Source organism: Molossus molossus, unplaced genomic scaffold, assembly GCF_014108415.1.
Source record: "Molossus molossus isolate mMolMol1 unplaced genomic scaffold, mMolMol1.p scaffold_m16_p_14, whole genome shotgun sequence".
NCBI lineage: Eukaryota > Metazoa > Chordata > Mammalia > Chiroptera > Molossidae > Molossus > Molossus molossus.
Window position 1 is genome coordinate 69,736,032 of NW_023425349.1, and position 26,426 is coordinate 69,762,457.

The 26,426-nt window shown below is 40.9% G+C and overlaps 1 protein-coding gene across 1 annotated transcript in view; it reads left to right on the forward strand.

Annotated features, from left to right (window-relative positions):
• Positions 1–26,426, forward strand: part of ADAMTSL1 (ADAMTS like 1) — a 696,807-nt gene that overhangs the window by 539,584 nt on the left and 130,797 nt on the right. The window contains exon 17 of the mRNA XM_036260364.1: positions 22,300–22,510. Within this exon, the coding sequence (XP_036116257.1) occupies positions 22,300–22,510 (211 nt within the window). The remainder of the gene's footprint in view (positions 1–22,299; positions 22,511–26,426) is intronic.

A 26,426-nucleotide genomic window follows, 5' to 3' on the forward strand; every position in this document is an offset into this window, starting at 1 on the left:
ATGGTGACATTTCCCACTTGTGTATGTCACAGTGCTTAGCAGTGAAGGCTTAAATGGTACGTCAGTGTGGGCATGCCACCATGTTCTCTCCCTCAGTCTCCAGAAACGATGGCTCCTTTGTCCCGGGATAAGTCTCAGTCCTCTTATCTAATCTCTACCCTCACAGTAATCCCCTATGCATTTAACAAGTATGTGGCAGCACCCAGCAATAACAGTTCATATTAGCTAATGTTTATAGAGCCCTTAATCTGTGCCAGGCACTGAGCATAAGCCCTTAACCTAGATATTCTCACTTAAACCTCATATCAGCCTTTTGAAGTGGGTAATGCTATTATTCTCATTTTAAATATGAAAATTTTTAAGTAACTTGCCCAAGATGATGCAATTAGAGAGTGGCAGAGCCCAGTTCATTTGTAGATAATCCGATTCCAGAGCCCAAGGTCTTCTCCATTATGCCACAGTGCCACCCAGAGCACCTGTGATGTGCCAGGCACTGGAGTGGGTGCTGGAGACAGGAAGATGAATAGGTCAGAGCCATTGCTACCCTTGTGGAGTGCAGAGTCTAGTAAGAAAGGTAAACAAGTAGACAAATAACTACAGTATAATGATGAGTGAAGAAAAGAGTTCCCTTAAGAGGAGGGAGACAGTAGTGTGCTGCAGAGAGAAAGGTCTAGCTCTGCCCAGTGGGAGGAAACAGAAAAGTATTGAGACAGGAGGGGGATGTATAGGATCCACCCTGAGAGGCAGCAGAGTTTGCCAGCCAGAGAAGAGGGGTACTGTTCTGCTGGGTACTCAGCCGAGCTCTATATGGGGCTGACCTGAGATTAAATCAAAGATACATTCAGATTTCTTTGTAAAGCACATTACAGGACAGGCAGAGATTTGAACCTTGGCCTTTGGGTAACTGGGAGCCAATAGATATATTTTTATAATCTTTATTTTGAAATAATTTTAGTTTTTAAATATTTGCAAAAGTAATACACAGAGCCCTTTTATACCATCTCCTCAATTCCATAGCTGTTAACACTTTGGGACCATTTGAGAATAATGCCAGGAGATATCCCATTGCATTGTAACACTTCAGTGTGTTTCACCTAAGTACAAGGATGCTGTCATAAATAACCACAGCCCAACCATAAAGGCAAGAGATGACATTAAATCACCATCTCATTGACAGACTCTATCCGAATGTTGCCAGGTGTCCCAACAATGTCCTTTATAGATACAAGATGTGGTTGTCATTTCTTTTTAGACTCCTTCAATAGGGCAGTATTTTCTTGTCTTTCACATCCTGGATAGTTTTGAAGAATATAAGCCAGTTACTCTGTAAAATACCACTCAGTTTGGGTTTGCTTGATGTTTCCTTGAGACATTTTTAATTTTTGACAGAAATACCACAAAAGTATACTATATTCTTTTAGTGCATGTGGCAGGAGACAATGAATGGCATTGTGTTCCATTCATTACTGATGATTGTAACTCTTATTACTTGGTTAAGGTGATGTCAGCCAGGTTTTCCACTGTAAAATTATTAAGTATGTTGCACTTATTAATAGTAACAAATAAGTATTTTATGGGGAGACGATCTGAACTAAGTAAATACCCTATTCCTCATCAACCTTTGACCCACCAGTGTTAGTATTCACTGATGATCCTTGCCTGAATCCGTTTTTTTTTTATTATGGTTGACAAATGGTGACTTTTTTAATTCTATCATTCCTTCTAGATTATTAATAGGCATGCTACTGCAAGGTAGAGCTTTTATTTATTTATTTATATTTTTCTCAAGGGTTAAAATTCATTACTATCACACTGCCCTGGCCATGGCCAGTGGGAACCCCTTCAAACTGGCCCTTCTGTCCTTTGGACATCTATCCCATTATTCTTTGAGCACTTCTTAGTTTTTTGGTACAAGATGTTCCAGGCTCATTTTTCATTTTCCCAACCCCTGCTAGAACCATTTCTACGGAAACTAGTTTCTTCATAGAGAATGGTATTTAGAATTCAAGATCTGGGCACTTGGTATACTTGGTACTACTGGGATACCATTGCTTCTAGGTCTCTCAGCTAAGAGCTAAGAAATCTTGTTTGTATATGTTCATTTCCATCTGTTGATATATCTATATCTGACTATCTGTTTATTAAAAACCACGAGTTCAGCCCTGGACAGTGTGGATCAGTGGTTAGAGCATCAACCCACCCACCAAAAGATGGGGGGGGGTTGATTTCTGGTCAGGGACACCTACCTGGGTTGCAAGTTTGATCCCCAGTCCCAGTTGGGGTGGGTGCAGGAAGCAACCAATAGATGTGCCTCTTTTACCTCTCTCTCTTTCCCTCCCTCCCGCTCTCCTTCTCCTCCTCCACCCCTCCTTTTCACCTTCTCTAAAAATCAATGGAAAAAATATCCTGGGGAGAGAATTAACCAAAAAAAGAAACTAAACAAAAAACACCATTTCACAGAGAAATGCAAATTAAAATTCACACCTGTCAAATAGCTATCATCAGTAAATCAAAAACAACAAGTGTTGGTGAGGATGTGGAGAAAGGGAACCCCACTGCACTGTTGGTGGGAATGTAAATTGCTGCAGCCACTGTGGAAAACAATGTGGAGGTTCCTCAAAAAATTAAAAATAAAACTACCTTATGACCCAACAATTCCACCTCTGGACTGTATTTGAAGAAATCCAAAATGCTAATTTAAAAAGATACATGCATCCCCATGTTCATTGCAGCATTATTTACATTAGCCAAGAAATGGAAGCAACCTAAGTGCCCATCAATAGATAGTTGGGTTAAGAAGATACTGTATATGTAAACAATGGAATATTATTCAAACATAAAAAAGAATGAAATCTTACCATCTGCAACAGCATGGATGGACCTAGAGGGTATTTTGCTAAGTGAAATAAGTCAGGCAGAGAAAGACAAAAACCATTAGATTTCACTTATATGTGGGGTCTAAAGAACAAAATAAATGAACAAACAAAACAGAAACAGACTCATAGTACAGGGAACAAATTAATTGTTGGCAGATGGGAAGAGGTTGAGAGGCTGAGTGAAAAAAGTGAAGGGATTAAAAAGTACAAATTGGTAGTTACAAAATAGTCATGGGAATGTAAAGTACAGTGTAAGGAATATAGTCAACAATATTGTAATAACTATGTATGGTGCCAAGCGAGTACTAGACTTCTTAGGGGTATCACTTCATAAATTACATAAATGTCTAACCACTATGCTATACAACTGACAAATATAATATTGAATGTCAACTCTAATTGAAAAATTAGAAAAATAAAAATTAAAAAACACAAATTTACACTAGTTTCTACCAATCCAATTCCATATTCTTACAGTAAGAAATTGGATTCTCAATCTTCATTATATATTTATGTATTTGTTTAATCCTCCCTGAATGCTTGATTCCCAGCTACCCTGGCCTGGTGCTGAGCCTCGCCACATGCCATGGATCATTCCCCATCAAGGCTCAGGCTAACATTTAGTCCTTACAAAGGGGAAGGAAGAAGGAAGGGGGAGGGAGGAAAAGCAAATAAGAAAGCTCAGCTGCAGCCATGCAATGTCCCCTTTCCCCAACTGGGTGCACTGGACAAAAGCTGAGCCCTGGACATACTGGTCCCCACCTTTCTGAAATCTCAGCTTGGATTCCAAAGGGGGATTGTAAATCAGAGGAAGTAAAATGACCAGATTTGCATTTTGAAAACTTTGGGTTATGGATAAGTTGGAAACTGGTAGATGTAGAGATAAATTGGGAGCTGCTAGTAATAGTCCAAAAACCTTGACATAGGACAGGATCCTAGACAGTGTCCCAGATGCCCTGCCTTAGGCTTTCCAGAGCCGGCTGTGCTCCACGTGTCTGATTTATTATCACCTGATTGCTGTCTCTTCCTGACCTCCTTCAGAGGCACTCTGAAGGAAACAGGTATCTTTGGGGGACTTAAAAAAATCATGGGAGAGAAATGTTGGGCAGGAATGCCAAGGTGGAGGATTACACACCTTTTTAAAGACTATGTCTAACAAATAACCAACATTTATTTTTTTATTAATTAATTTATTTTTGTTACAGATGTTTCTCCCTCTTCCCTCCTTAGACACCCTCCTCCCAATCCTGCCCCCACCAAGCACTGCAGTCGATGTCCATTGGTTACTCATACATGCATATAAGTTCTGTGGTTTATCTTTTCGATCCCCCGCGCTCCCCTCCTCTGAGGTTTGTGAGTCTGAACCGCACTCCTTTCTATGTTTCAGGGTCTGTTTTGTTCAAACAGCTTATTTTGCTCATTATATTCCACAAATAAGTGAGATCAGGTGGTATTTGTCTTTCCCTGATTAGTTTATTTCGCTTAGCATAATACTCTCCAGGTTCCTCCATGTTGTCTCAAAAGATAAGTGATCTTTCTTTCTTAAAGCTTCATAGTGTTCCATTGTGTATATGTACCACAGCTTTTTTTTTTTTTAATCCACTCATCTATTGATGGACATTTGGGCTATTTCCAGATCTTAGCAATTGTAAATAGTGCTACTAGAGGTACATATATTCTTTCTGATTAATGTTTCAGGCTACTTAGGATATATTCCTAGAAGTGGAATCACTGGGTCAAATGGCAGTTAAATTTTTAATTTTTTGAGGAAACACCATATTGTTTTCCATAGTGGCTGCACCAGTCTGCATTCCCACCAGCAGTGTCCTAGAGTCCCCTTTTCTCCACACCCTCACCAGCACTTACTGTTTGATGATTTGTTGATGGCAGCCATTCTGGCAGGTGTGTGGTAATACCTCATAGTTGTTTTAATTTGCATCAACCTGGACCTGGAGAGCATTATGCTAAGTGAAATAAGCCAATCAGAGAAAAACAAATGATCTCACTTATTTGTGGAATACAGTGAACAAAAAAAGCTGATGAACAAAATAGACCCAGAGACATAGAAAAGAGTATGGTTCAGACTGACAAACCTCAGAGGAGGAGTGTGGGGGGATGGATGAGATAAACCAAATAACTTATATGCATGTGTGAGTAACCAATGGACATAGACAACAATGCTGGGGGGTTGGGGGGGGGCGGGATCTAGAGAAGGGCATCTGGAGGGGGGGGAAACATCTGTAACAAAAATAAATTAATTTTTAAAAATCAAAAAAGAAAAGAAACAAGTGCTATTTTGCTGCAAAAACCAAAGAAGTTTCTTAGAACATAATAGTTTGGGGTAGGGAGAATCTGCCTTTAGAAAGTACATGCATTTAAACCAGGAACAAGCACTGAGTTGCTGGAGACAACAGACCATGACCTCCTCTGAAAGAGTAGGGGAGAAAAACCTGGGCAGCTCACGTAATGAGCCCTCAGCCAGAGGAGGGCAAACGTTCCTCCTCATGTGTAGCGAATACAAACACAAGCTGCTAAAAAGAGCCACCACCATGAGTTCTTGATTGACCACATTGCTTCTGATTGTCACCATTACAAAAACAAACCTGTCCTTCAGGGGACCACACTCTGCCTTTGCCCATCGGACTGTCAAGTACCACTGCTACTTTACTGAAATAACTCCAAGTGTATTTGTGACCCTGGGTGGCGTCAGTGTATTTCCGTTATTTAGGAATACATCTGTCATTTTGTCGTTTGTCACTTGTTGAAGCTGTAAGCACCAAGGATCCTAGCGTATGCATCTCTATCTAGTTTGTACTGCGGTATTCAGCATCCTGACCCTAAGAAGCAGTGTAACATGACTAGGCATGTAGGAGCAGATCGCCTGAGTTTGAACCCTGATTCTCGTGTTTCCTAGCTGTGAATTGAGCAAATTACTTGACATCTGAGAGCCTCTTTTATGTCACCCTGTAAAATGGGGGGCCTTAAAGTACCTGCTTCATAGGGTTGATGCAAATATGTATGCCACATCTTGGGTGAGCTTAGCCCTGAGTCCTGCTGGAACTTGAGGGTGTGGAGCTAGGGCTTATAGATCCACAGTGCTGGCCTCTGGCAGGAGCAGCCCATTCTCAGAGCTGTGTCCAAGTCTCAGTAGACTTTTATATGATGCAAGTGGCATTCGCACCCGTGTGAGCACTAGCAAGAGGCACTCTCAGCCATGACTAATCAATCACTTACCCTCTCTAGGCCTCAATTCCTTGTTAAAATGCAAATAATATAGTATCTATTTCACAGAGCTATGGAGAGGATTATAGAAGACAATGCATGTAAAGCAACTAGCAAAGTATCTGGCTCATTGTAAGCTCCGTGTAAATGTTAAAATTACTATTGTTGTTAGCAATAATGTGTGATATCAGCTAGGCTGCTGTCACATTATGGCTAATAGCTCATGGCTAAGGGTCTCTGCCCAGCCCAAGACCAGGGGCTGGCCAGGTCCAGACAGAGTAATGGGATAACAATCTAATAGGCTAGACTTTGGGCACCATCAAGGGATTGGGAAACCAAGGCTAAACCTAAAAATCCATTTTTAAAGACAGACCAACTGAAGTATACCTGGTGCTGAGCTGAGGGCAGGAAGATTAATTCCAGACTTGGGGGGTGGGAGGTAACCCTCTATCTCCTGCCTGCTGGTGAAGAACTGTCAATCACTCAAGACCTGGGCAGGTCCAACCTGAAGCTACAGAGCACCAGCTCTGACTTTTCAGCTCACAGACCCTTCCCTGAAAGCAGATTTTGACAAAAGGGCCAAGGATGTGGAGAAGGGCTGAGGAGAAAAACAGCAGTATAGAAAGAGAATTCTGAGGAAACCAGAGCCTCCCTAACATTTTGGCCAAGGGCCCAACCATAAAGCTAAACATCTGAAGCCTAGAAGCCAAAAGAAATCACAGTGATCATATTTATCACCCTCCGTATACAGGGCCATGGTCTTTCAGCCAAAAGCTTTGGGGCACGTATGTTTTTGGAATTCAGAACTTTTAGTATTTTTAGGAATAGGTTAGGATTACTAAGACATAAATTGTGTAATGCCCCTAGCAAGTTCTGGGGAAAATGCCATAATCCATCAGGCTAATATTGTTGTAGTAAAATGAATAAATATTTACACCATTTGGGATGTGATTCAGGTCCCGTGTTGTCACCAAATAGTTTGCACCACACTGAAGAAAACCTTGCGGTGTTCAGAGCGCTGGGGTCTTTGAAATTGGTGGTGCCAGTTTGCTAGAGGATACAACTGAGACAGCTGGCCTGCTGACTAATCCAGAGGTACCCACAGATTTCACTGCGCTCTGCTTGGTTCAAGTCACCTCGTACTTACTGAGCACTAGCTGTGTTCCAGGTACCGTGCTAGACGCTGAGGTTTGGGGTGTGTTGGTTCCCTAGGGCCTCCTGTAACGAAGTACCATAAATGGGGTGGATTAAAACAACAGAAGTTTATTCTCTCATAGTTTTGGAGGAAAAAGTCAAGCTCAAAATGAAAGTGTCAGCAGGACCAAGATCCCTCTGAAACCTGTGGGGGAGAGTCCGTCCTTGCCTCTCCTCACTTCCAGTGTTTGATGGCAGTCCTCGACATTCCTTGGCTTATAGATACATCACTGCCCTGTCTGTTATTACATGACATTCTCCCTGGTGTTTCCCTCCCATATATTTTTAATTGATTATTGTTTTAGAGAAAGAGAAAGATAAAGAAACATTGATCGGTTGCCTCCCATATGCACCCTGATCAGGGATTGAGCTCACAACCTGGGTGTGTGCCCTGACCAGGGCTTGAACCTGTGACCTTTCGGTGCACAGAACAACATCGAACCAACTGAGCCACACTGGCCAGGGCTCCCACCCATCCTATGAGGACCACATTTTGGATTAAGGACCCACCCTACTCTAGTATGACCTCATCCTAAGTGATTACATCTGCAATGACCTTACTTCCAAATAAGGTCACATTCTGACTACTGGGGGTTAGGACTCCAACATATCTCTTTGGGTGATACAATCAACCCATACTCTCATCAAGGTAATAGATAAGAGGTATGTTGAACACAGCAAAAGAAACAGTCAGTAGAATAAAAAAGCAAACCATCTATCTAAAGAGTTAATCTCTAAAATATATAAGGAACTCCCACAACTCAAAAGCATATAACAACTGATGGGAGGGGGGTTAGGGAGATGGGTGAAAAAGATGAAGGCATTAAGAAGTACAAATGGGCTCAGCTGGTGTGGCTCAGAGCATTGACCCATGCACCAAGAGGTCACTAGTTCGATTCCTGGTCAGAGCACATGCCCAGGTTATGGGCCCAAACCCCAGTGAGGGGCAGGCAGGAGGTGGCCAATCAATGTTCTCTCTCATCGATGTTTCTATCCCTCTCTCCCTCTCCCTTTCTCTCTAAAAATCAATAAAGAAAAAAACATTTTTTTAATAAATAACAAAAAAAGCATAAAACAGCTAATCCAGTTTTAAAATGGGCTAAAGACTTGAATAGACATTTCTTCCAAGAAGACAAACAAATAACCAGTAGGTATATGAAAAGTGCTGTGTTATTATTCATCAGGGAAATACAAATCAAGACCACAATGAGATAGATATCATCTCAAACTTGTCAAGATGACTATTATCATAAACACCCCACAAAAGATCACAAGTGTTGGCGAGGGTGTGCAGAAATTGGGACCCTTGCACACTATTGTTGGGAGTACAAAATGGTGCACCCACTCTGAAAAGCAGTGTGGTTTCTCAGGTGATTCCTCAGACAACTGAAAATAGAATTACCATGTTATCCAGGAATCCCACTTCTGGAGATTTATCAAAAAAAATTGAAGTCCGGACCTTGAAGAGTTATGAGCACTCTCATGTTCACTGTGGCACTCACTGTTCACAAGAGCAAAGGTGTGGAAACAGCCCTGGCAGGGTGGCTCAGTCGGTTGGAGCATCATCCTTTACACCAAAAATGGTTGCAGTTTCAATCCCTGGTCAGGGTGCCTATAGGAGGCAACCAATCGATGTTTCTCTCTTTCCCTCTCCCCACCCACCTCCTCTAAAATCAATGAACATTTCCTTGGTTGTGGAGTTAAAAAAAAGATGTGGAAACAACCTAAATGCCCATAGACAGATGAATGGATAAAAAAATGTGGTATATACATACAATGGAGTAGTATTCAGCCTTAAACACAAAGTAAATTTGTAACATAGGACAACATACATAAGTCTTAAGAACATTTCACTAAGTGAAATAAGCGTCACAGGAGGACAAATACTGCATGATTCCACTTATAGGAGGTATCTAAAATAGTCATAGACTCAAAGTGGAATGGCGGTTGCCAGGGGCTCTGGGAGGGGGAAATGAGGAGTTATTAATCAACAGGCATAAAGTTTCAGTTGTACAAGATAAATAAGCTCTAGAGATCTGCTACACCACCACATTGTTAGCTACAGGCAATGATAACGTATAAAGTATACTTAAATTTTTGTTAAGCGGTAGATCTTGTGTTAAGTGTTCTTACCACAATAGAGTAAAATAAATAATATAGTGTGTTGAGAATTCCAAATGGAGAAATATTAATGGAATCATATAGTAGAAGATCATTTTTCCCAGTTCAAGATTTCCTCCCTGAAAAAGTGACACTTTTAATGAAGATGGAAAAATGAGTAACAGTCAACCAAGCACAGTGGAGGAAGAAGCACTAATGCCCTCACCCTCCGAAGCCCAGAACCAAGCTCCTATCCTCCTCAGCACTGGGCTGATGTGGAAGCCAGGCCCCAGAATTCCAGGGAGGCCCAAGACTCACAACTGCAACCTCTGTGCAGAGGAGAGTAAGGCAAGAGTCTCCGCTTTCCCCTTTTCGCCCAAGTTAACTCAAACACTTTCAACCAAAACTATGTGTGCTGCCAGGTGGGTACTAGAAATATCGGGGGGGACACTAGGTAAAGTATATGATTCTCTAACGCCTATGCTTTACACCTGAAACTAATACAAAATAATATTGAATGTCAACTGTAATTGAAAAGAAATCTTAAAGTGAAAACAAATACTTTCAACCCAGAATCAGCAAAGTGCTTTCTCCGCGGGGAGCTGCTGTTGACCTCTTCCCTTGAGAATGTAAATGCACTTTACCACGGGAGGCAGGTTTGTATGTTTTGTACGTTTGCCTGAACAGTGTTGAAGTGGCCTCTTGGCTGGCGAAATGCCTCTGCTTCAAGGTCCCTACGCCTGAATTTTCTATAGGTGGGGACGGGTGTGGGCAACAGGAATGTAGAGCTTCCACTCTAGCAAGTTTTAACCTCGGGACAGCGTTGACTGCATACGCATCTCCTTTATGAGACATACTCAGAGGGATCATAGCATTCAGTGTGGTTGTTGGATTTGTTTTTCATCCATAGCACTTAGTATTTCACTTAAAAGTGGGAGAAAAGCACCCTTTTTTGTATTGTTGTGTTTTTTTACTTTTCAAGAAATATTTATTGACAAAAGCAAGTGAGAATAAAGTGTGGTATTGACAGAGGAAAGCCAAGTGCTCTTGACTCCTCCCCTTTTTTTTAACTCATCTTTACTGTTGAATGTATCATAGATGTCCCCCCCCTTTTTTCCCTATTGACTCCCTCCTCCCCAATCCCACCCTCCCCTTGCCTTCCCCACACTATTGTCAGTGTCCATTGGTTATGCATATATGCATAGAAGTTCTTTGGTTTATCTCATCTCATCCTCCCTCTCCCCTTCCCTTTGAGGTTCATCAGTTTAACAACCAATTTGTACTTCTTAATTTCTTCATCTTTTTCACCCACTCTCCCAGGCATCTGGCAAACAACAAAAAGTTCTCTATATCTATGAGTCTGTTTCTGTTCTGCTTGCTCATTTTGTTTGTAGATTCGATTGGTGATAGATATATATTAATTGCCATTTTATTGTTCATATTTTTGTTCTTCTCCTTCAAGAAGACCCTTCAGCATTTCATATAATACTGGTTTGGTGGTGGTGAACTCCTTTAGCTTTTTTTTTTTTTTTTTGTCTGGAAAACTCTTGATATGTTCATTGATTCTAAATGATAGCTTTGCAGGACACAGTAATCTTGGTTTTAGGTTGTTGCTTTTCATCACCTTGAATATCTCTTGCCACTCCTTTTTGGCCTGCAAAGTTTCTTTCAATAAATCAGCTGACAGTCTTATGCCTTTGTAGGTAATGGAACTGCTTTTCTTTTGCTGCTTTAAAGATTCTCTCTTTGTCTTTAAACTTTGGCATTTTGATGATGATGTGTCTTGGTATGGACCTCTTTGGGTTCATCTTGTTTGGGACTCTCTGTGCTTCCTGGACTTGTAAGTCTGTTTCCTTCAACAAGTTAGGGACGTTTTCTGACATTATTGTTTCAAATAGGTTTTCAATTTCTTGCTCTCTCTCTCTTCTCCTTCTGGTACCCCTATGATGCAAATGTTGGCACGCTTGATGTTGTCCCAGAGGTTCCTCACACTATCCTCATTTTTTTTTTAATTCTTTTTTCTTTTTGTTGTTCTGATTGGTTGTTTTTTGCTTCCTTATATTCCAAATCGATGCTTTGTTTATTGGCTTTACCTACTCTACTATTGATTCCCTGTAAATTATTCTTTATTTCAGTTAGTGCATCCTTCATTTCTGACTGGTCATTTTTCATGTTGTTAATGTTCTCACTAAGTTCCTTAGAGGTCTCCTTAAGTTCCTCGAAGGTCTCACTAAGTTCCTTGAATGATACACCAGGATCCTTGAGCGATCTTATAACCTGTGTTTTGAACCCTGCATCTGATTGATTGCTTATCTCCATTTTGTTTAATTCTTTTCCTGGAGTTTTGTTCTTTTTTTTCATTTGGGTCATGTTTCTTTATCTCCTCATTTTGGCTACTTCCTTGTGATTGTTGCTATGTATTAGGTAGAGTTGCTATGTCTCTCAGGCTTTGTAGGGTGTTCTATTGTTGTAGGTGTCCTGTAGGGTCCAGTGGCACAGCCTCCCTGATTACCCTAGCTGGGCCTTTGAGGTGCACCCTAGTGTGGACTGTACACTCTTCTGTTGTAATTGAGTCTTGATTGCTGTTGGCACATCATTGGGAGGGATTTTTTCAGGCTGATCAGCTGCAAGGACTGGCTGTGCCCACTGACTACTGGCCTCTGACTACCTTGGAAGATCAGCTGTGTAGGGGCCTACCACACAGCAAGACATACATTATTGGGGCTCTGGTACCCACTGAGTCTGCTCATTGAGTGTGTCACTTATGGAGGTCGTTGGATGGTGGTGTTTTGATGTGGTCTGAAGTTGTCCACTGGGAATGCTGGCTCTGGGGCAAAGTCAGCTACTGCCTGTGTTCTATCTGGGGCCACCGGCATAAGCTACAAAGTGATCTGCAGATGGATGCTTCTTGTGCTTGGCTTGGAGGTGCCCAGAAAAAGCCAAATTGTGAACCAAGTCTGGCTGCTTCTAGTGCCAGGCCTCGGCCCACTTAATGAGAGGTATGGGGCTCACTGAAACCAGATGCTGCTTGTTTGAGAGATTTTGGGAAACACTAAAGCAGGATTCAAAACAGGCCAATCCTATGATAAAGCCTTTGGAAACAACTTGGGTGGGCCCGAAAGTTGGGTGTGGAGGGCCTCAGGGAATCACCAGGGTGGGGCAAACAGTGTGAGCCAGGTTGCTGGAGTCCCAGATATGGTGGCCATCTGCCACCCCAGGGAAGGACTCACCAAAGGAACATCAGCCTCTGCCAGCACATCTGTCCAGGAGAAAGCCACCTCTCCAGCCCTCATCCCAAGGCCAAACAGTTCAGTTCTTCCCTGTATGTCTCTGACGTCCCTCAAGCTGCCTCCCCTCTGAGCTTAGAGGGAGCAAGTCCAAGTAAGTCCATGTGTGGGCCCTTTAAGAGGAACTGACTGGGGATCTAGCAGCCTCAGCCTTCCTCAGTCTCAGTTCCTGCTGGTTTTACAGCCAGAAGTGATGGGGATTCTCTTCCTCACACTGGAGCCATGAGCTGGACACCTGGTGTGGGATGGGGACCCCTCCTCAAGTATGACCTTCCCAGCCAAGGTGTCCCTCCTGATTTTTATCTGCCACACGTGGGTGTGGGACCAGCCCGTCCATGCCTTTGTCCCTCCTGCCAGTCTTAGTGTGCTCATTTCTTTAATTTCATAGTTGGAGGACTTCCATTCAGCTCGATTTCAGGTGGTTCTGAATGATGGTTGTGTTATAGTTTAGTTGTAATTTTGATGTGGCTGTAGGAGGAGGTGATACCATATTTACCTAAACCGCCATCTTGACCTGAAGTCTCCCTCAGGCTTTTTTCCCATCCTCTTTTTAGCATTAAACATTGGTGCAGAATCCAAGAGAGGAAGGTGTCAGGAGAAGGGTGTAGGCAGGGCAGGAAGAAAGTGGCTGCATGAGTCACATGATGATTGAGCTCTAAATTTACATTACAAGTAGGAAAACCATCCTCTTTGGAAGTGTAATAAACGTAGAAAAGTGTACACAAATCCTTTGTGTATGGCTTGGTGATTTTTCATAAAGTGGGTCCAGATCCAGCACCCCATTCAAGATTTCATCCAAGATGCTTCCCCTTGTGTCCCTCTTCTAGTTACTGCTCACCGAGGGGAACCACCATCCTGACTTCTAATACCACAGTTGAATTTTGTTGTTTGAGCTTTATATAGATAAAATCACAGTCTGCATTTTTTTGCCTTTGTGGCTTTCTTTACTCAATTTTATGTTTGTGAGATGCATCCATGTTGCTTACTGTTATAGTTTATTCTTGTTGTTCTTTAGTACTGTATGAATATGTCCTAATTTTTTATCCATTTCATTGTTGATGGACATTTTGGTTGTTCTCCAATGGGGAATGAATAGTGCTGCTTTGAATATTTTTGCACATGTCTTTTGATGAGCATGAACATATTTTGGGAGGAGAGTATATTCTTGTATTAGTTGTCTATTTTTGCAAAACAAATTTGCCCCAAACCTAGGAGCTCTCAACAAAAATAAGCATTTATTACCTTTCACAGTTTAATGAGTGAGAAATTCGGGAGCAGCCTGGAAACAGTTCCGGCTCAGTCTCATGAAGTTGCAGTCACCTGACAACTATTCAGGGTCCAGCAGCTCTGCCTTCAAAGTGGTCCACTCACATGACTGGAAAGCTGGTGATCAGCCTCGTTCTTTGCATGTGGACTGTCCTTAAGACTGAGTGTCCTTATGACATGATGGCTGTCCTGGTGAGCAGTCACAGTGACTTCCCCCAGAGTAAGCAGTCAAAGAGAGAGAGCCGAGAGGACACTATATTCTCTGTATGACATAGCCTTGGAAGTTATATAGCATTAACCTGCCTCATTCTCTTCATTACAAGGGAGCTGCAAGTTCAGCCCTCACTCAAGACTCCATCTTCAGAAGAAAGGAGACAAAGGACATGGGGATATATTTTAAAACAAATAACCCCACAACACTTTTGTTTTATTTATTTTTTATTTTAATTTTGTTACAGATGTTTGTCCTTTTTTTTCCCCATTGACACCCTCCTCCCCATCCCCCCACACCCTGTCCCTGGCTTTGTTGTCCATGTCCATTGGTTATGCGTACATTCATATAAATTCTGTGGTTTATCTCTTCCCTCCCCCCACCACCCCCTCTTCTGAGGGTTGTCAGTCTATACCCTACTTCCACGTCTCTTGGTCTACCCTATTCCTCAGACTGTTATGTTTATTATATTCCACAAATAAGTGAGGTCATGTGGTATTTGGGTCCATTTCTGGGTTCTGTTCCACTGGTCTCTTTCTGCTTGGCTTGTTTTGCTTAGGATAATACTTTCCAGGTCCCTCCATGTCGTCTGAAAGGATAAGAGGTCTTTCTTACACCTGCATAGTACTCCGTTGTGTATATGTACCACTGCTTTTTTATCCATTCATCTACTGATGGACACTTGGGCTGTTTCCAGATCTTAGCTATTGTAAATAGTGCTGCTATGAACGTGGGGGTACATATATACTTTCTGATTGGTGTTTCAGGCTTCTTAGGGTATATTCCTAGAAGTGGGATTACTGTGTCAAATGGCAATTCAACTTTTAATTTTTTGAGATAACACCATATTGTTTTCCATAGTGGCCACACCAATGTGCTTTCCCACCCGCAGTGTACTAGAGTCCCCTTTTCCCCACACCCTCGCCAACACTTGTTGTTTGATGATTTGTTGATGGCAGCCATTCTGACAGGTGAGAGGTGATACTTCATTGTTGTTTTAATTTGTATCTCTCTGATGATTAGTGATGTTGAGCATTTCTTGGCCATTTGTGTGTCCTGTTTGGAGAGGTGTCTCTTTAGGTTCTATGCCTATTTTTTAATTGGGTTCTTTCTCTTCCTTTTGTTGAGTTGTATGAGTCCTCTATATATTTTGGAAACTAACCCCTTATCTGATGTATCATTGGCAATGATGCTGTCCCATACAGTTGGTTGCCTTTCCATTTTGATGGTTGTTTCTTTTGCTGTGCAGAAGCTTTTTAGTTCTATGTAGTCCCATGTGTTCATTTTTTGTTTGTTTCTGTTGCCTTAGGTGATGTATCAGTGAAAATTCTGCTGCGTAAGATGTTTGAAATTTTGTTACCTACATTTTCTTCTAGGATTTTTATGGATTCATGAGTCACATTTAAGTCTTTGATCCATTTTGAGTTTATTTTTGTGTATGGTATAAGTTGATAGTCTAGTTTCATTTTTTTGCACGTAGCTGTCCAATTTTCCCAACACCATTTATTAAAGAGGCTGTCTTTACTCCATTGTATGCTCTTGTCTCCTTTGTCAAATATTAATTGAGCATAATGTCTTAGGTCCATTTCTGGGTTCTGTTCCACTGGTCTATCTGCCTGTTCTTGTGCCAGTACCAGGTTGTTTGATTACAGTAGCTTTGTAGTATAACCTGATATCTGGTGTTGTGATCCCACCTACTTTGTCCTTCTTTTTCAAGATTACTGTGGCTATTCGGGGTCTTTTTTGGTTCCATATGAACTTTTGAAGTATTTGTTCTACTTCTGTGAAATACGTCATTGGTATTTTGATGGGGATTGCATTGAATCTATAGATTGCTTTGGGTAATATGGACATTTTAATTATGTTAATTCTTCCAATCCATGAACAAAGTATTTGCTTCCACTTTTTTATATCTTCCTCTATTTCTTTTATCAATGAACTGTAGTTTTCTGCAAATAGGTCCTTTCCTTCTTTGGTTAAGTTTATTCCTAGGATTCTTAATTTTTTTTTTTTTCCCTGCAACAGTAAATGGGATTGTTTTTCGTTTATCTTTCTGTGAGTTCTCTTTCGGTATAAGAATGCCGTTGATTTCTTGACGTTAATTTTGTATCCTGCTACTATGCCAAATTCATTTATTAAGTCTAGTAGATTTTTGATGGAGTCGTTAGGGTTTTCTATGTATACTATCATGTCATCTGCAAATAATGAGTTTCACTTCCTCCTTTCCAATTTGGATCCCTTTTATTTTCACTTCCTGTCTGATTGCTGTGGCTAAGACTTCCAGTACTATGTTAAATAAGAGTGGTGAAAGTGGGCATCCCTGTCTAGTTTCTGTTCTTAAAGGAAATGCTTTTAGTTTCTGCCCATTGAGTATGATGTTGGCTGTAAGTCTTTCATCTATGGCCTTTATTATGTTGAGATATGATCCCTCTATTCCCACATTGCTGAGTGTTTTTATCAGAAATGGATGCTGGGTTTTGTCGAATGCTTTTTCAGCATCTATTGATATGATCATGTGGTTTTTATTCTTCATATTATTTATGTGGTGTATCACATTTATTTATTTCTGAATATTGCATCAGCCTTGCGTCCCTGGGATGAATCCCACTTGGTCATGGTGAATAATTTTTTTGATGTATTGCTGGATTCGATTTGTTAGCATTTTGTTCAGGATTTTGGCATCTATGTTCATCAGGGATATTGGCCTGTAGTTTTCTTTCTTTGTAGTGTCTTTATCTGGTTTTGGAGTTAGAATTATGCTGGCCTCATAAAACGAGTTTAGAAGTCTTCCTTCTTCTTGAATTTTTTGAAACAGTTGGAGGAGAATAGGTGTTAATTCTTTTTTGAATGTTCGGTAAAACTCCTTCGTGAAGCCATCCGGGCCTGGGCCTTTGTTTGCTGGGAGAGTCTTGATTACATCTTCAATTTCCTTAGGTGTTATTGGTCTGCTCACTTTTTCTATCTCTTCCCGGTCCAGTTTTGGGAAACTATGTGTTTCTAGAAATTTGTCCATTTCACTTAGATTGTTGAATTTGTTGCCATATAATTGTTCATAGTAAGTGTTAACCATCTTTTGTATTTCTGTGATGTCAGTTGTTACTTCTCCTCTTTCATTTCTGATTTTGTGTATTTGGGTTCTTGCTCTTTGTTTCTTGGTGAGTCTAGCTAAGGGTCCATCAATCTTGTTTATCTTTTTGAAAAACCAGCTCTTTGTTTCATTGATCCTTTGAATTGTTTTTTTTGGATTCTATGTTGTTTATTTCTGCTCTGATCTTTACTATTTCCTTCCTTCTACTTGCTCTGGGGTTTTCTTTTTGTTTGCTTTCTAATTCTTTAAGTTGTGAGGTTAGGCAGTCAATTAGACCTTTTTCTTCTTTCTTGAGGTAGGCCTGTAGTGCTATGAACTTCCCTCTCAGAACTGCTTTCACTGCATCCCATAGATTTTGTTTTGTTGTGTGTTCTTTTTCATTGGTTTCCAGAAAGTTTTTAATTTCTTCCTTGATCTCCTCGGTAACCTATTTATTGTTTAATAACATGCTATTTAGCCTCCATGTGTTCAAACGTCTTTGCATGTTCTTGTTGCAATTGATTTCTAGTTTCATGCCATTGTGATCCGAGAAGATGCTTCATATGATTTCAATAATTTTAAACTTGTAGAGACTTAGTTTATGTCCTAACATGTGGTCTATCTTTGAGAATGTCTCATGTGCACTTGAGAAGAATGTGAATTCTGTAGTTTTGGGGTGTAATTCTCTGTAGATAACTATTAAAGCCATTTGGTCTAGTGCTTCATTTAGAATCTCTGTTTTCTTGCTAATTTTTTGTCTAGAGGATCTATCCAGTGATGTCAGTGGGGTGTTGAAGTCCCTTGCTATGATTGTATTGCTGTCGATTTCTCCTGTGAAGTCCTCCAGAAGATTTTTAATATATTTTGGTACTCCTATATTGGGTACATATATGTTTACCAACGTTATATCTTCCTGTTCGATAGATGCTTTCAATATTAGGTAGTGGCCTTTTTTGTCTCTAGTAATGGCCTTCATTTTGAAGTCTATTTTATTAGATATGAGTATTGCTACCCCAGCTTTTTTTTTCCTTTTCGTTTGCTTGGAAGATTTTTTTCCATCTCTTCACTTTCAACCTATGTGAGTCTTTTGTTGTGAGGTGGGTCTCTTGTAAACAACATATAGATGAGTCATGCTTTCTATTCCAATCAGCTACTCTGTGTCTTTTTTTTTTTTTTTTTAATCCTCACCCGAGGACATTTTTGCATTTTTTGTTCAGACAGAGCGGGAGGGAGAGAGAGGAAGAGAGAGAGAGAGAAACATCGATGTGAAGGGACACATCGAGTGGTTGCCACCCGCACGACCAACCAGGGCCGGGGACAAACTGCAACCGAGGTAACCGAACCCGGGTCTCTCTGGACCGCAGGCCGACGCTCTAACCGCTGAGCCAAACCGGCCAGGGCTACTCTGTGTCTTTTTATTGGAGCATTCAAACCATTCACATTTAAGGTGATAATTGGTATGTACTTATTTATTGCCATTTTTGTTTAGTGTGGTTCTGTTTTTCTTCCTATTTCTTCTACTAATTACAGCAGTCCTTTTATCATTTCTTGTGATGCTGGTTTGGTTAATGTATTCCCTTAGCCTTTTTTTTTTTTTTTTTTTTCTGCGAAGCTCTTTATTTGACCTTCTATTTTGAATGATAACCTTGCTGGGTAGAGTAGTCTTGGATTTAGATCCTTGTTTTTCATGACCTTGATTACTTCGTGCCATTCCTTTATGGCCTGTAGTTCTTCTGTTGAGAAGTCAGCTGAGAGCCTTATGGGGGTTCCTTTGTAGGTAACCTGTTGCTTATCTCTTGCTGCCTTTAGGATTCTCTCTGTCTTTGATTTTTGGCATTTTAATTACTATGTGTCTTGGTGTGGGCCTGTTTGGGTTCTTCTTACTTGGGACTCTCTGTGCTTCTTGAACTTGAATGCCTTCTTCCTTCATCAGGGAAGTTTTCTGTCACTATTTCTTCCAATATATTCTCTAACCCTTGCTCATTTTCTTCTTTGGGGACTCCTGTGATGTGAATATTATTACATTTCCAGTGGTCCCACAGTTCTCTTAAGCTGTCTTTCTGTTTTTTCATTGTTTTTTCCTTTTGGTTTTCTGCTTGGTTGATTTTTTCTACCCTGTCTTCTAATTCACTGATCCAGTCCTCAGCTTCCTTTACTCTGCTTTTTTAGACCTTCCAATGTGTTTTTTATTTCTGATATGTCATTCTTGATTTCTTCTTGGTGGTTTTTAATATCCAATTGGTTGATTTTCAACATTTTTATGTCTTTAATCATGGTGTTGATGTCCTTACTCATGCTGTTGAGCTTCCTCAAGATTATGGCTCTGAAATCTAGCTCTGTTAACTTGCTTAACTGCACCTCATTATCTTATCTTTGGTAAGAGGTCTCTTGTTCTTTAATTTAGCATTTATTCTTTGTTTCACCATTTTGGATATCTCAGTGGGCTTTGGAGCCTGCCAAATTTTCCCTGTGAGTGTTGGTGTTCTGCTGTTTGTGGCTCCCTCTCCTGGGTTCCGATGAGCATGGGAGGACCCATGTTAAACACCACTGTGAAGTCTTACTTTCCTGGGCAGAGTTGCAAGCCTAGGAATGGTTCAGTTATCCTCTAGCTTTTTGCCTGGAGGCTATTAGTCAAGGTTACTTGAAGAGCCTTGGGTTCTCAGTTGAATGAAAAACTCTCAGGTGTTCAGTGTAAGGGGCTTTCCCGAGGTTGGGGCAGATGCTGGTTGTTAATGAGCCTCAATTTCCATTTCAATGGCCCACGGGGTGGGGTTGAATCTCCAAGGGAGGGGCTACCACCTCTCCCTGGAGCCCTGGGAAGGAGTAAGATGGCCACTGTCCTGCGTGGCAGTAACTCAGCAAAAGCTCTGAGCAACCTCCAAATCCAGAGTGTCCCCATACAGTTCCAATCCAGTCCACCCTCCCTCTGCCAGAGCCCAAGGTGAGTGGCTGTGGCTATTTTAGCATCTGTCCTGGCTCTGCGCTGTGGAGCAGCTTGGGAGTGTAACCCCAAGGGCACTGGTCACAGCTAAGGCCCCTGCTGTTCGTAGGCTCCCAGCCCCCCTCTCGCAGCTCCGCAAGCCTACCAGGATCGAATCAGTTATATGGTCTTACAAAATGCTTTTCTGTTGCTTTTCTTGATGATTTGTCTTTATTTTAGTTGTAATTCCAGTTTGGTCCTGGGAGATGGTCTGTGTAGCTTCCATCCATTCTGCCGCCATTTTGGAATCAATAACCCCACAAGCTTGAGCTTCACCCCAGCTAGGGATTTAAAAATAAGTTTATAGAAATTTGTGCAGGTTCTAAAAGAAATATATTCAACCCAGCTTCTCCTCTCCTATTTATTTAAAAATATGTGAATGTTGATAGGACAGTTTCCAAAGTATTTTCTGGAGACAGCATAGTACAATAAAAAACAAAGGCTTTGGAGTAAGACACACCCTAGTATGAATCCTGGATTCACTACTTACTAATTATGTATTTGGGTCAGTCATCCTCTTCCCCAACTGTAAAATGAGGACAATCAGTAGGACCTGTCTTGTGCTGCTATGGAGGTGACTAATGACATAACATGTATAAAGTACCCACTTGATGGTAGATCCCTTCCATCTGCTAATTTATCAGGAAATAATTAACCATATACATTAAATAGAAGGTGCTATGATGAATCCTATGACAGATAAAAAACTGACTCAGACATAGACAGTGCCTTTAAGAGGTGAATACTTCCACAGGGCTCTTAACAGGTGGAATAAGTGTAATACACTGGAGAAAATGATCAGTGTTGGCCGCAGGCATAATCCTTGAAATATGGATCAGATTTGGATATATAGAAATGGAATACATTTTGAGCGACGAGAGAAGTACAACAAAGTATTCCAAAGTAGGAGTAACAACTTGAGTATAGATAGAGCCAAAAAACCAGGGGTGGGGGGGTGGGGAGTGGTGTAGGCATGAACAGAGAATAAGAAAGTAAATAGTTCACTACAGATAGAGCCTAAACATAGGATAGATGGAAAGAAGTAGTGGAAATAGGGATTGGAAATGTAGGTACATATCAGAGTAGCAGGAAGAGATTGAGTATATAGTCATTTTTATAGTCTGATTAAAAGAATACTAAGCCCAAAAAATTTAGAACCATTTTCAGAGCTGGCTACGGAGAGTAGGGGGCCCAGCTACTGAAGGATCTACTTGCGATGCTTTCCTTGGCTGAGTCCTATTTGCAGAATCTTTCTGCCTCACTTTGTAAACAGAACTTTCTAAAACTGATCATTAAAAACGCTTCTGACTCAGAGCCCAAGCAACTGAGCCTTTTCCTTATCATTCCCATTTTGGAGGCTGCAACAGCAGGGAAATGCAGGGGGAATATTTTTATAGGCCCTTAGCTCGCCATAAATGTAGTTCTCAAGACTTGGCCATTTGGAATGGCCAATTTATGCACTCAACTCATCTATGGTTATTTGACTTCCAGATAATGAGTGGGTTTTCTCCACTTATTTTCCATCAGGAAGACTGATCTATTTAGCAACCTTCACTTTTGTTACATTCTCCAGCCCCAGGCAGTGATGAGATTTACACATAGGACAGACACATTTCTATGCTACGATGGAAGTTAGAAGTGGAGCCAACAATCTTTCACTTTGAAGCCAAAGGAAGATATGCTGAATTTTTTCAGTCTTGCTAAGAATGGAAGCTGGAGAGATGAACAGAAAGGCTTTTTCTAGACCTACTATTTGACACTTGGAGCCCCAAACCTTTACATGTTCCACCTATATCTTACCTAGCACACGCTCCTTATTTTGATGACGTTTATGTTCTATCAAAGTAAACATGATTGTGACCATTCTTGATGATTTTGTGGGTAAAAATTAGATATTCTATTTTATCACCTTCTTTGCTTTATTTAAAATAAATCCTACAGCATAAAGGAAATGGATTGATTTGAGGCTTGGGATAGCATTCCTAGTCAATCTTGTGCTGGAACTTACTTCATTATCATTTTATATCAACACTTCATGGGAAATGTCTCTGCACAGGTGCTCAGAGTGTCTTCTTTCTTCTCTGATTTCTTCCCAGGTGGGAAATTGGCCAGTGGAGTCCATGCAGTCTCACCTGTGGGGTTGGCCTGCAGACCAGAGATGTCTTCTGCTCCCAAATACGTTCCAGAGAGATGAATGAAACAGTAATCCTGGCTGATGATCTGTGTCGCCAGCACAAGCCCAGCACAGTGCAAGCTTGTAACCGCTTCAACTGTCCCCCAGACTGGTACCCTGCTCAGTGGCAGCCGGTGAGTTCTGAGGTGACTCGGTATTGGAGTTTGTGTTTACATCACTGATTCAGGGCAGGGGACACTCCCTTAGAGAAGTTTCATCCTTTTAAAGGAATGTTCAAGGTCAGCTCACTTTTCCCTCCTTAGTGCTCCCCCAACCTTATTCAAATCCAGATCTCTTTACGTTACGTACCACATTCTTTCTACCGTGCCACCCATGTAACCTCCAAAAGCAACTCAAATGAACCATCTAGTAACCAGAACATATCCATGACAAAGTTTTCACCAGGTTCATGAAAAATTTTAGAAATAAGGAAAACATGGTAGGTTTTTCATAAAGCCAAATTTGTTCTGAATCTATGCCTTTTATAGTTTTTTGCTCATTAAAATTCTAAGAGATAAAGGTACTAGGCGATGATATTTCATATTTTAAAATATAATTACATGGTAAAATAAAAAGTTAGAAATCTTGAGTCAATTCCAGACTTGTTTATTTTATTTTTCTGGTCTTATGAATTCCCAAAGTCTGGGAACTATTATTTTGAAGCAGGAGTTGGCAACTGCAGCCCAGAGCCAAAGCCAGCTCACACCCAGCGATTGTAAGTAAATTCTATTGGAATACAGCCACACCCATCCTTTGATGTGTGTTGTCTGTGGCTGCTTTTGCCTGACAAGGACAGGACGATGTGGTTGTGACAGGGACCAGGTGGCCCACCAACCCTAAAATATCTGCTCTGTCCTTTTACAGAAAAATGGTGCTGCCCCACTCCAAAGCTTTCATTATAACAATGCAAACAAAACTATTTTATCATAGTAGCTTATCTAAAATTATATTTATCAAACTTTAGTTAAATGAGCTTTTTGCATTGCCTTTTAAAAAACACAGGAGGCCCTGGCCGGTTTGGCTCAGTGGTTGGAGCGTCGGCCTGTGGTCCGGAGAGACCCGGGTTCGGTTCCCGCTAAGGGCACGTACCTCAGTTGCAGTTTGTCCCCGGCCATGGTTGGGTTATGTGGGTGGCAACCACTCAATGTGTTTCTTTCATGTCGATGTTTCTCTCTCTTTCCTCCCACTCTATCTGAACAAAATATCGAAAAATGTCCTCTGGTGAGGATAAAAAAATATATAAAAAACACAGGAGGACTTAGATTATTTGAATGGGATCTTATTTTGCAATTTCCTCCCCATTTAGGACATCAGACATAGGTCCAGTTCCAGGACCTTTAGGTGACATCAAAGGTCACAAAAAGTAAGACTGAAAGGTGGGGGGGGGGGGCATACATGCTGGTTTTACTGAAATGGTTTTCACTACCAAAAGTGTCCCAATTAGAATGATAAAGTCTATGCTTGCCCAGACTTTGATTTATGGAAATCAAAAGAATGTTATATATTTTGAACATCTATATAATAGTGTTCGGTTAAGATACAGTATTACCGCCCAGCCAGTGTGGCTCAGTGGCTGAGCGTCCACCCAGTTCAATTCCCGGTCAGGGCACATGCCCAGGTTGTGGACCTGATCTCCAGTGTGGATCATGGAGGAGGCAACCAATCGCTGTTCTCTCTCATCAATATTTCTCTCTCTCTCTCTCTCTCTCTCTCTCTCTCTCTCTCTCCTCCTTTCCTCTCTCTCTAAAATTAATTTTAAAAGATACAGTATTACCCTCATAGTTGAATCCTCATACAATCTGGTGAAAAGTAGGTTTTATTATCTTCATTTTGGGGGTTGGAGTTTAAGGAAACTGAGGCTCATACAACTAGCAAATTTAGGGTTGGCCATCAACTCAGTTTTATGTCATCCTTTCCACCATACCCTGTTGTTGGAGACCACTGTGGCTGAAAGGCCCTCAGGAATTATGTATGAACCTCTTTGCGTTACACATGATGTAACTGGGGCCAGATATGGCTTTGCTCAAGATCATAAAGCCTGGTCCAGAACCCAGGCCTCCTGATTTTTAGTGTATTCATCCTTTTACCTTTAACTAGAGTGTATCCAGGACCTTATACCGCACCACTAACCCATGCCAACCCTCAGACAAGACAATGAATCAGGCCAAATCAACCTCCACCAGTGAAACTATTAAATCCCTGTATTCTTAGCTTTTTTTTTTTTTTTTTTTTTTTTTTTTTTGCCATTAAGCACATAGCAAGTTCTGGATAGAACGTTTATTGAATAACAAAGGAATAAATAGATCACAAGCCCTGAAAAATCACACTGTTCTGTTTGCTGTGTGGTTATCGGTCATATTGACCTAGCAGTAAAAGTGAGAAACACCAACCTCTTTCCAAAAGCCACAGGTGCTGCTGAATAATGGCAGTAAACGAGGGTGTTTTTTAAGTTTTTAGAACAGTTCTATCTACAGGACCCTTTCTGGTCTTCTGCCGCAACCACCACGCCCAGTCTCCCTATTAAAAAGAGTGGATTTCCAAAGAGTTCATTCTTCTTCCATTTTCCATCTTCCTGGAGCCTGTTTAGACATGACTTTATTTTGAAAACTTTCTATTTCCTTCCCTTAGGGAAAAGCCTCTGGGATAAGTCAGGTACAGGCATACCTTGTTTATTGTGCTTCACAGATACTGCGGAGAGAGTTTGTTGGTTCATTTGGTTGGCTTTGTTTCTTTGTGTGTTTTACAAATTGAAGGCAAGACTCTCCACCAGCAAAAATATTACAACTTGCTTTATTGCGGGGGTCTGGAACCAAAACCATAATATCTCCAAGGTATGCTTGTATAAGTACATTTTTCAGATCAGGAAACTAATAGTAAACAGCTCTTTAAAGTTCATCCAGTGAGCCACTGACTACACTTTATTGGGACCTTTAAAAATATCTTATTTCATACTCAATACATAGTCATTGTAGAAAATATTAAAACAGAACAAGAAAAAAGAACATAGAAAGTCAGTGAAAGCCACCAGTGATTCTATCCTCGGGGGGGGGGGGGGAGCCCTGCTAAAGCATTTGGTGCATAACGTCTGTATTAAGGAACCTTGGTCACTTCTAGGAATCGCTCTGAACCTAGTAGAAATAATGGACTATTTTTCTTACATTATTTCCTAGAATCCTACTTCTTTGGTTAAGTTTTGTTAGGCAGAACCAGCTATTACTGACCACATATTAAAAGAAAGGAAGTCATTGTTTATGTTATATGGAACAAGTCAAGAGTAACATGTGTCTCCAGGCTAATTGGCTGTAGTCTTCGGAGAGGACTTACTTAGGACACCAGCTGTGGATCATCCATGTGTCTGATGAGCCCTAGGTCCTTGACAGTCCTGTTGGGACAAAGACACCTGCTATGCACTCATAGGATCTTTTTCATTCAGCTGTTTGTATCTAGCAGAAGATAGTGCTGAGGTCTCTAATCCTTCAACACCCAGTTTACTGTCTTTATTCATGTGAAAGAAAAGGAGATGGGGAAATCAAATGCTTCATTTCAAGAAGATAAATAACCCCAGGGACTATGGGCTTTGGCCCATTCGAAGGGAGAACTCTCCCTCTTTGCTGTTTGAACATCAGGCTACACTGACCTCATGCAATATGCTGTTTTTTGGGGGCGGGGAGAAGCATACTTTAGGTTAATTATCATTTTCCTGCTAAGAATGCAGCCTCCATTGTGATTTGCAGAGTATTCGCCTGACAAATGGCCAATAGCCAATGTTCACACATTCTGCAGGTCTGGAGGGGCCTCGTGTGGAGCCCAAGTATTTGTGTTACAGTTTTAGTTTAGAAACAATTAGGCAAATATGAAACAGAAATCTAATTCTAGATTTGGTTTTTAGAGGGCCTTCTTTATGGTTCTGCCTCCTACTTAATAATGTGTGCCTTCGTTTTTATCTCTGGTCTTGTTGAAGGTTTCATTTAATATTTATCTTTATCAACTTAGCTTTAATATCTTGTTGGGTTTTGTTTGTTTGGATTTTGAAACACATATGTAGTGCAT